We start from the raw sequence: 12,078 nt of genomic DNA on the forward strand, positions 1-12,078 counted from the left end.
AAAGATGCCACATGGTGGTTGTTTGAGCACACTGCAGCTAGTCCCGGAGTACTTAACCTACCCCACTCCTTAATGTTTCGGCCACACGCAGGGTTCTCACAGGGATGAGGCAAAAATGTATCCGGTTTTACTTGATAAAACCTTTTTTTTAACATCCCACACTGCAAAATAATAAAAGCATTCATGACTCCTGCTGATGTTGTATCAAATAAAAATCGGTATTGGCCAGAATTCAAGGCTTCTATATGGGTATTAGGATTGTACGGTATACCAGAACTAGTATAGTACCGCGTTACTAATGAATCATATTCGGTACTATACCGCCTCTAAAAAGTACCGGTTTCAACAACCCCCCGACCCCTTTTTTTTTTTACCGTCGTCGTCGTCCAGTCGTGACATTGCAGAGGAGCATGTTTGGCAGCGCACACACACAGAGTACTTCCAAGCAGACACAGTGTGTAGACAGAAAAGGGAGAATGGACGCATTTTGGCCAAAAAAGTAAAGATAAAGGTGAAGTTATAACACTGAAACGCCCTCAGGAAGAGGTGCTTTAAGACATGAAGAGGTAGCTAGCAGCTAACGTCCAGCCGCAATCTGCAGTGTATTAACTATTTCTAAATCACTAATCCTCGCCTCCATGGCGACAAATAAAGTACGTTTCTTAGAAGTATCATTATCACTGGAGGACGAGGAATAGCTAAACATGCTTCACGACACACCGTAGGAGGATACAATAGCTCACCGGCGTCACAATGTAAACAAATGCCATGGGTGGATCTACACCTGACATCCACTGTAATGATACCAAGTACAGGAGTGTATGTAGTCGATACTACTATGATTACATCTATATTTTTTTAGCATCATTTAAAAAAAAAAAATTATATTATGTTTATAAACTCAGGAAATATGTCCCTGGACACCTGAGGACTTTGAATATGACCAATGTATGATCCTGTAACCACTTGGTATCGGATCCATACCTAAATTTGTGGTATCATCCAAAACTAATGTAAAGTATCCAAATAACAGAAGAATAAGTGATTATAACATTTTAACAGAAGTGTAGATAAAACATGTTAAAACAGAAAATAAGCAGATATTAACAGTAAATGAACAAGTAGATTAATAACCAATTTTTACAGTTTGTCCTTTATATAATTTTGACAAAATAATAGGTAGATAAATAACACAATATGTTACTGCCTACGTCAGAAGACTAATTAGGAGCCTTTGTTTGTTTACTTACTACTAAAAGACAAGTTGTCTAGTATGTTCACTATTTTATTTAAGGACTAAATTGCAATAATAAACATATGTTTAATGTACCCTAAGATTTGTTGTTAAAATAAAGACAATAATGCAATTTTTTTGTGGTCCCCCTTATTTACAAAAATACCGAAATACATTTTGGTACCGGTACCAACATATTGGTATCGGGACAACTCTAATCGGTATGGCATCAGTCGTGCACAAGTTGTATTGGGATACCCCAAATGTTTACCTAGTGGCCTAGTGGTTAGAGTGTCCGCCCTGAGATCGGTAGGTTGTGAGTTCAAACCTCGGCCGAGTCATACCAGAGACTATAAAAATGGGACCCATTACCTCCCTGCTTGGCACTCAGCATCAAGGGTTGGAATTGGGGGTTGAATCACCAAAAAATATTCCCGGGCGCAGCCACCGCTGCTGCTCACTGCTCCCCTCACCTACCAGGGGGTGATCAAGGGTGATGGGTCAAATGCAGAGAATAATTTCACCACATCTAGTGTGTGTGTGACAATCTTTAACTTAACTTTTAACTTATACCAGAGATTTTACATAAGCTGGTATCAGACCGATATCAAATCGAGATCCACCTAGATTGGAGCGCACCAGGTGTGCTGGGGATAAGCGAGATGAAATGCAACATTTGCTCAGACTTCCTGTCCCCCTTGTCCGTCCGCAGGCACAACTCCTTCAAGAGACACCTTCCCCGGCAGATGCAGGTGGGCAGCCTGGACCTGGGCAACGACTTCATGTTGGACAAGGAGGAGAAGTCCACCAGCATCGGCCGCATCCAGCCGGAGCTCTACCAGCAGAAAACCTTGGAGTCGGAGGACTCGTCCAAGAACGGCAGCAGCAAAAACTGCGGCAGGATTAACATCTCCCTCAAGTACGACTACGACAGCGAGGGCCTGGTGGTCAACATCATCCAGGCGGAGGACCTGCCCGCCAAAGACTTGTGCGGCACGTCCGACCCTTACGTCAAGATCTACTTGCTGCCCGACCGCAAGAAGTTCCAGACGCGCGTCCACCGGAAGACCCTCAACCCCACCTTCGACGAGAGCTTCCACTTCCCCGTGCCTTACGACGAGCTGGCCGCCAGGAAGCTCCACATGAGCGTCTTCGACTTTGACAGGTTTTCCCGGCACGACATGATCGGGGAGGTGGTGCTGGAAAACCTGTTTGAGATGTCCGACCTGTCCCGCGACACCAACATTTGGAGGGACATCGACTACGCCACCAGCGTAAGGATCTTCTTCTCCACAAAAAAAAAACGATACACAGCCGAATCGCAGTTCTTATCATTCATCTTGATTCTAAAGCGATTCATCATTTTCAAAAATCCATTACAAAAAAAATAAATATATATACAGTATATACAAACACTGTTTCCATATGAGTTGGGAAATTGTGTTAGATGTAAATATAAACAGAATACAATGATTTGCAAATAATTTTCAACCCATATTCAGTTGAATATGCTACAAAGACAACATATTTGATGTTCAAACTGATAAACATTTTTTTTTTTTGCAAATAATCATTAACTTTAGAATTTGATGCCAGCAACACATGACAAAGAAGTTGGGAAAGGTGGCAATAAATACTGATAAAGTTGAGGAATGCTCATCAAACACTTATTTGGAACATCCCACAGGTGAACAGGCAAATTGGGAACAGGTGGGTGCCATGATTGGGTATAAAAGTAGGTTCCATGAAATGCTCAGTCATTCACAAACAAGGATGGGGCGAGGGTCACCACTTTGTCAACAAATTCCTGAGCAAATTGTTGAACAGTTTAAGAAAAACCTTTCTCAACCAGCTATTGCAAGGAATTTAGGGATTTCACCATCTACGCTCCGTAATATCATCAAAGGGTTCAGAGAATCTGGAGAAATCACTGCACGTAAGCAGCTAAGCCTGTGACCTTGGATCCCTCAGGCTGTACTGCATCAACAAGCGACATCAGTGTGTAAAGGATATCACCACATGGGCTCAGGAACACTTCAGAAACCCACTGTCAGTAACTACAGTTGGTCGCTACATCTGTAAGTGCAAGTTAAAACTCTCCTGTGCAAGGCGAAAACCGTTTATCAACAACACCCAGAAACGCCGTCGGCTTCGCTGGGCCTGAGCTCATCTAAGATGGACTGATACAAAGTGGAAAAGTGTTCTGTGGTCTGACGAGTCCACATTGAAATTGTTTTTGGAAACTGTGGACGTCGTGTCCTCCGGACCAAAGAGGAAAAGAACCATCCGGATTGTTATAGGCGCAAAGTGTAAAAGCCAGCATGTGTGATGGTATGGGGGTGTATTAGTGCCCAAGACATGGGTAACTTACACATCTGTGAAGGCGCCATTAATGCTGAAAGGTACATACAGGTTTTGGAGCAACGTATGTTGCCATCCAAGCAACGTTACCAAGGACGCCCCTGCTTATTTCAGCAAGACAATGCCAAGCCACGTGTTACATCAACGTGGCTTCATAGTAAAAGAGTGCGGGTACTAGACTGGCCTGCCTGTAGTCCAGACCTGTCTCCCATTGAAAATGTGTGGCGCATTATGAAGCCTAAAATAGCACAAGGGAGACCCCCGGACTGTTGAACAACTTAAGCTGTACATCAAGCAAGAATGGGAAAGAATTCCACCTGAGAAGCTTCAAAAATGTGTCTCCTCAGTTCCCAAACCTTTACTGAGTGTTGTTAAAAGGAAAGGCCATGTAACACAGTGGTGAACATGCCCTTTCCCAACCACTTTGGCACGTGTTGCAGCCATGAAATTCTAAGTTAATTATTATTTGCAAAAAAAAATAAAGTTTATGAGTTTGAACATCAAATATGTTGTCTTTGTAGCGCATTCAACTGAATATAGGTTGAAAAGGATTTGCAAATCATTGTATTCCGTTTATATTTACATCTAACGCAATTTCCCAACTCATATGGAAACGGGGTTTGTATATGTATATATATATACTACCGTTCAAAAGTTTGGGGTCACATTGAAATGTCCTTATTTTTGAAGGAAAAGCACTGTACTTTTCAATGAAGATAACTTTAAACTAGTCTTAACTTTAAAGAAATACACTCTATACATTGCTAATGTGGTAAATGACTATTCTAGCTGCAAATGTCTGGTTTTTGGTGCAATATTTACATAGGTGTTTAGAGGCCCATTTCCAGCAACTATCACTCCAGTGTTCTAATGGTACAATGTGTTTGCTCATTGGCTCAGAAGGCTAATTGATGATTAGAAAACCCTTGTGCAATCATGTTCACACATCTGAAAACAGTTTAGCTCGTTACAGAAGCTACAAAACTGACCTTCCTTTGAGCAGATTGAGTTTCTGGAGCATCACATCTGTGGGGTCAATTAAACGCTCAAAATGGCCAGAAAAAGAGAACTTTCATCTGAAACTCGACAGTCTATTCTTGTTCTTAGAAATGAAGGCTATTCCACAAAATTGTTTGGGTGACCCCAAACTTTTAAACGGTAGTGTATATATATATATATATATATATATATATATATATATATATATATATATACATATATATATATATATATATATATATATATATATATATATGAAACTCTAGCATAGCTATGTGAGCTACATGCTAACATTACATGCCAACACCATACTAGGTTCCCAACACTTGCACAGCTATATGTTAAAGTACAATTATTAATTTATTTATTTTTGTAATAAAATAAATAATTACACAAAATAAATGGATGGATGGAAATAATATATAAATCCAATCCAAAGAAGGCATTTTAAGGCCATCTACGTGCAACCAGAAGGAGCGTTTCTAACGTGTTTAAAAAAAAGTTTAATTATAATAAATTATACCAAATGATAAATTGTGAGAATCGGTTTGAATGGAGAATCGATTCCGAAACGAATCGTCACCCCAAGAATCGGTCTGAATAGTAGTGTGCCCTTGACAAATATGTTTTTGTTGGCCTTGCCTTGATTCGATCATCGAATCTGTGTTTCTTTTTGCCTTCGTTTGCAACCAGTGTCACAAAAAAAGACAAAAAAAAAAAAAGTAACTCGAAGCGTCATGGCTGTCGGAAGTGTGTCACACTGGAAACACTTCCTGCGCGGTGTCACTTCATGCTTTGGCGACACCTGACTGCTGCGCTCTGCCGCTCTGAGCTCAACTTTCACAGCTTTCACAGCCAATCCCCCGCTGACGGCGCAGAGAAGACATATGGCGTGAGACAAGCACCTGCTCTGGCTGGAGGCCTGCTTTCATGCCACTGCCTTTTCACTGAAAACTAATGAAAAAAAATAAAAAGTGTCCCATGACTTCATAGAGCAGGGGTTCTTAACCACTTTAACCCCGGGGCCTAACTTTTTCACCACAAAGGGGCCCACTCAAGTAATCTTACTTATTCAATATTCATATCTAACCTACTTACAGTTTAACAGGCTAAACCTTGTCAAATGAAATTAAACATGTGTTAATCACAATGGTTATTTATTATCAAGGCTTAGGTCAGGCTGATCACAGAAATAAGTACTATATAAATATACTGCAAAAGAAAGGAGTCATAAAAACTGATTAAAATAAATGTACCGTATTTTTCGGACTATAAGTCACAGTTTTTTTCATAGTTTGGCCGGGGGTGCGACTTATACTCAGGAGCGACTTATGTGTGAAATTATTAACACATTACCGTAAAATATCAAATACCGTATTTCCTTGAATAGACGCAGGGGCGCTAATTAATTTAAAATCTGCTGACACTCCGCCGCTTACCAGAAGCCTGCGAGATGGCCATGCATGCGCTAATTATTTTAAAACCTCTTCTCACTCCGGCGCTTACCTTATCATGAAAAGCACATTTAATAAAAAAAACGTTATTATGGTCTTACCTTTAGGTATAAATGAGTCCATGCCAGCTCCTTTTGAAGAAAAGCATCGATATAGAAGACTTCCTTCAGTTTTAAAAGTCTCTCTGTCTCGATGGAGATCTTCCTTTTAAGTATTACCTCCTGCTTCGATTGAAAGTCCAGTTTAGAAAACTGTTTTATTTTAGATATGTAATCCTCCATGTAAAACAATGGCTGCGCACTCTTGCTGGTGTTGTCTTCTTCTGCAGCACAGGTATTCTGCAGTACCAGCAGTCGCAAGAAGGATCACTAGTGCCCTCTACCACCAGGAGGCGGGAGTCATTTAATGACTCATATTTGACCCGGCGGAAGTGCCAAGCATGCGCTAATAATTTTGCGAAACGAGTTTGACCCGGCTGTAATTCTAGGCATGCGAATACCATATTCCCGGCGCCAATTCAAGGAAATACAGTAATATTATTTAGCTCATTCACGTAAGAGACTAGACGTATAAGATTTCATGGGATTTAGCGACTAGGAGTGACAGATTGTTTGGTAAACGTATAGCATGTTCTATATGTTATAGTTATTTGAATGACTCTTACCATAATATGTTACGTTAACATACCAGGCACATTCTCAGTTGGTTATTTATGCCTTATACAACGTACACTTATTCACCCTGTTGTTCACTATTCTTTATTTATTTTAAATTGCCTTTCAAATGTCTATTCTTGGTGTTGGCTTTTATCAAATAAATTTCCCCAAAAAATGCGACTTATACTCCAGTGCGACTTATATATGTTTTTTTCCTTCTTTATTATGTATTTTCGGCAGGTGCGACTTATACTCCGGTGCGACTTATACTCCGAAAAATACGGTACATAAAATAATGCATTGCTAAAATAAATCATTCAATTAATAATAAATACAATGTTTCTTAGATAAACTGTCAGTAAAATTAGAGTGAAAATAAAATGACAGCTTAACCACTTTATTCATATTTTTTTGCCCTTGAGAAACTTCTTTATGACTCAAAACCAGATTCATTATGCTTTAAACCAGACCTGGGCAAATTAAGGCCACATGCGGCCCATTAAGCTTTTCAATCTGGCCCGCCGGACATTCCCCAATATTGTTTTTAGATCTATAAGATGGAAACTGTAGCTGCCATTATGATGTGCAGTGATGTTTTCAAATGACCGTAAGTCTTGAACTATACAAAGTATTTCAATGGTTGGAATCTGCCCTTTTGCATGATATACTACTTACTATGGTAATCTAATTAGATACTATGGTAATTAGAGATGTCCGATAATATCGGACTGACGATTGAGGAACCAACACAAGCTGGCTGAACCCGAGCCCAAAGCCAAGACAAAGAGACTTAAAAACTCTACCCTGCATACTGCAATTAAACTGTATAATGACACTATCCAATTAATAAGTAATACAGTCATATACCAGAATGCTAATAGTTTCCATGCTGCGGTTGCCTGAAAATGTTTTTTGTTTTTTTTATATAAAATACTATCTGTTCTTTTCATTTTTTTTATCTTTGTTTGTTTGATATTCATTGCAAAGTTCAGCTGTTTTTTCAGTGGGGCCTTGGCTCCACTGCAAGCATGAATTAATAAAGTCAAGTCAAGTTCTATATTATCGGCCGATAAATGCTTTAAAATGTAATATCGGAAATTATCGGTATCGGTTTCAAAAAGTAAAATTTTTGACTTTTTAAAACGCCTCTGTACGGAGTGGTACACGAACGTTGGGAGAAGTACAGAGCAGTTGCGTCTCCCAGTCATACTTGCCAACCCTCACGATTTTCCCGGGAGACTCACAAATTTCAGTGCCCCTCCCGACAATCTCCCGCGGCAACCATTCTCCCGAATTTCTCCCGATTTCCACCCAGACAACAATATTGGGGGCGTGCCTTAAAGGCACTGCCTTTGCGTGCCAGCCCAATCAGATAATAGCTACGGCTTTTCACACACACAAGTGAATGCAATGCATACTTGGTCAACAGCCATACAGGTCACACTGAGGGTGTCCGTATAAACAACATTAACACTGTTACAAATATGCGCCCACACTGTGAACCCACACCAAACAAGAATGACAAACACATTTCGGAAGAACATCCGCACCGTAACACAACATAAACAAAACAGAACAAATACCCAGAACCCCTTGCAGCACTAACTCTTCCGGGACGCTACAATATACACCCCCCGCTACCTCCCCACCCCCACCTGAACCCCGCTCACCTCAACCTCCTCATGCTCTCTCAGGGAGAGCATGTCCCAAATTCCAAGCTGCTGTTTTGAGGCATGTTTAAAAAAAATAATGCACTTTGTGACTTCAATAATAAATATGGCAGTGCCAAGTTGACATTTTTTCCCCATAACTTGAGTTGATTTATTTTGGAAAACCTTGTTACATTGTTTAATGCATCCAGCGGGGCATCACAACAAAATTAGGCATAATAATGTGTTAATCCCACGACTGTATATATCGGTTGATATCGGAATCGGTAATTAAGAGTTGGACAATATCGGAATATCGGATATCGGCAAAAAAGCCATTATCGGACATCTCTAGTTACTATGGTCATCTAAGTCACAGCAGCTCAGACGAGGCACAAAGCAGTGTGGGTGGGGAGTGTTTCCAGAGTGGCCAGCCTGAAATGCGGGTGTCAGGGAGATCATTACAACAAAGTTGTAAAGCTTAGTGATATATCAGATACATCAGATTGTAGGTGGGTTTTTTTTACCCTTCACGTTCATATTTCGCTGTGTTTGTTGCATTTTTGTTGCGTTTCGCTTGATTGTAAAATATGTGGATGGAGAGTGGGTGTGACGTTTGTATCGATGTCAATATTCAGTGTTTTGTCCTTCATAGTTAATATTGTAAATCCCACATTCTTTATTTTCCATGTACATTCTGGGTGTCTCATTCAGTAAAAAAAAATTAAAATTCCATTGCGTTTTTAAGGCGGTCTGTCGTAACGTTTTTAGCATTCGATCAGACATTATTGTGAGGTTTTGTATTAGTGTTCCTAAAAATCAGATATACTAGCCCCCCAGACACATGTTTTTCTCTACATTTGGCCCCCCCCCGGAGTCAAAATAATTGCCCAGGCCTGCTTTATATGGACACCTGCTCACCTGTGTCTTGTTGTGCGTCCTCAGGAGAGCGTGGACCTCGGTGAGATCATGTTCTCACTCTGCTACCTCCCCACTGCTGGCAGACTCACACTGACGGTCATCAAGTGCAGGAACCTGAAGGCCATGGACATCACTGGATACTCAGGTGTGTCTTCGACCCTGGGAAAAATAAAATAATATATATATATACACACAGTATATGAATGTATAATATTCACAAATATATGTACATTCATCTGAACTCTCATGACAATTATACTCTGAATTCACCAACAGTGACCTTCTACTATATCACAGTGTAACTAGATGAAGCAGATCCTGAAGGAATTGCGTGTGAATGCTCCAACTGCTGAAGCTGAACTTCAAAATGACTAATCGTTAAAGTAGAGCACACAATTCCTGAACAGGCTGAATATTTTGAAGTTGGAACAGTTTGAATCAGATAAAAAATGTGGTATTTGTGGAACTTTGAAGAACGTCCCATTGATTTCAATGGGGAATTTCCCCAAAAATTGGGAATTTCGGGTCAAGCGGGAATTATTTTGAAAAGGGTAAATAACTTGAATGGTTAGTGTTGGATTTTTCAAATCGGTCAAGAAATAATGAAGTAGTAACATGTTGAATTGAGAAAGGGTATTACGGAATTTAGGAAAACCGGGAATTTTTCCAGTTGTTTTTTGTCCTAATTAAGAGGAATGTTTTGACAAAGGAACGGTTACAATGCGTTGAAAAATGTGGAAGGTGTAGTCGCCAGAAAAACGGGTGGAAAAAGGGCTTTGGAAAAACCAGGAATTCTGGAAAATCCTGGAATTTTTGGAACTTGGAAAAAAGGTAGTTTGAATGTCCAGGATGGTGGAATGTGTTGAAGGTGGAACGGTTTGAATCAGTTGAAAAATGTGTAAATGGTGGTAGTTTGGCAAAAAAATTGGCCAATTCATTTTCAATTGGGAAAAATGTCCCGGAAAAACTGGAATTCTGAGAAATCTGGGAATTTTTGGAATTTGTCAAGGGAAAGCCTGCGATTCCCGAATAGGCTGAACAGTTTGAAGTTGGAACGGTTTGAATCGGGTGCAAAATCTGGAGAAGAAAAATAAGTTTAAAAAAACTTTGCAGCATTCACACAATAAACATGTGTCATGAACATGACTTTGATTGATTGATTGAAACTTTTATTAGTAATTTTTCAACTTGTTTAAGTCGGTGTCCACGTTTATCAATTCATGGGTTACTTTGAAAATGGTAAATAACTTCAATGGTCTGAATGAGTTAAAATAGTTGGTGTTGGAATTTTTCAAATCGGTCAAGAAATGTTCAAGTAGTACAACATGTTGAATTGAGAAATTGTATTACGGAATTCCTGGAATTTCGGGAAAACCATGAATTTTTCCAGTTCAAAAAACTTTGGTTTTTTTGTCCTAATTAAGAGGAATGTTTTGACAAAGGAAGGGTTAAAACGTGTTGAAAAATGTGGAAGGAGTAGTCACCAGAAAAAAGGGTGGAAAAAGGGCTTTGGAAATCCCAGGAATTCTGGAAAATCCTGGAATTTTTTGGAACTTGGAAAAAAGGTTGTTTGAATATCCAGGATGGCAGAATGTGTTGAGGGTGGAATGGTTTGAATCGGTTGAAAAATGTGGAAGTTTGAAAAATGGCCAATTAATTTTGAATGGGAAAAATGCGCCGGAAAACATGGAATTCTGGGAAATCTGGGAATTTCTGGAATTTGTCAAGGTGTACAGCTCCAATAATGGACATTGGAGTGTTACTTTCAAAGGCAAAATTAAAGTATTGCTAGAAACATAATTTTATATGGGACTTTATTGTACTATATGTATAGTACATGTTCCAAAAAGAAAAAAGCATAAAACACCACCAGAATTAGAGATATTACAAGTCAAAGTGATGAAGCTTAGTGTTACGCTCATCACTTGGTGTAACTAAACATTACCCTATAACAGGGGTGGGCAATTATTTTTTACCGGGGGCCGCATGAGCAACCCGAGCACTGCTGGAGGGCCACACCGAAAATATTTCAATTAAATTTTGCTCAAATTATTTTTGATATACCGTAAGATAAATAATAATAATAATAATATTTTCATTTAACCTAACTTATCTTTATACAAAAGCAGATGGCTTTTGATGGTTTTATTTTTAACACTTTCTTACACAACACTTCCTGATGTATAATATAATGCAAAAATTTCAATTTCTGTCACTTTATCCTGCATCCTCTTTGTTGTGAACGTAGCACACCTGTAAGGTGATTGGCGAAAAAGGAGGAAGCGTTGTTGTTGCGGAAATGAGGAGTGAGGATAGACGTGCGTGTGGAAAGAACGAGATATGTTGAGCTGTGTTAGTATAGGTTGCTCAATAAAAGTTTAAAAAGAGCACCAGACTTGGTGTGCACTTCTTCTGGACGCTACAATTGGTGTCAGAAGTGGGATGAAATGCCTCCCAGTTCGCCTTGCCATCAAACCTGGGAGTCTTCATTGAGGGCGGAATTCCCCCATGTCAAGCAGCGTGCGTTGCACCTCTAGATGCTGCCTCTCTCCTTCCTCCCTCTCTCTCTCTCTCTCCTTAAGTCCCCACTCAATGTACTTCCCCTCCTGTTCCATCTTGACAAAGTCGCCAGGAAACATCGTGGCACGTACCTCCCGATGACGTAGCAGGCTGAGCACATGCACAAGCAGCGCAGTATGCGCGCACAAGCAGCACAGTATGCGCGCACAAGCAGCACAGTATGCGTGCACAAGCAGCGCAGTATGCGCACACAAGCAGCACAGTATGCACAAAGTTTTACTTCT

The 12,078-nt window shown here is 39.9% G+C and overlaps 1 protein-coding gene across 1 annotated transcript in view; it reads left to right on the top strand.

The window, feature by feature from the left end:
- The window catches only part of syt6a (synaptotagmin VIa), a 105,121-nt gene that overhangs the window by 75,209 nt on the left and 17,834 nt on the right, over positions 1–12,078 (top strand). The window contains exons 3-4 of the mRNA XM_062052576.1: positions 1,947–2,508; positions 9,299–9,419. Coding sequence (XP_061908560.1) covers positions 1,947–2,508; positions 9,299–9,419 — 683 coding nt within the window. The remainder of the gene's footprint in view (positions 1–1,946; positions 2,509–9,298; positions 9,420–12,078) is intronic.

Source organism: Entelurus aequoreus, linkage group LG07 (genome assembly GCF_033978785.1).
Source record: "Entelurus aequoreus isolate RoL-2023_Sb linkage group LG07, RoL_Eaeq_v1.1, whole genome shotgun sequence".
Lineage (NCBI taxonomy): Eukaryota > Metazoa > Chordata > Actinopteri > Syngnathiformes > Syngnathidae > Entelurus > Entelurus aequoreus.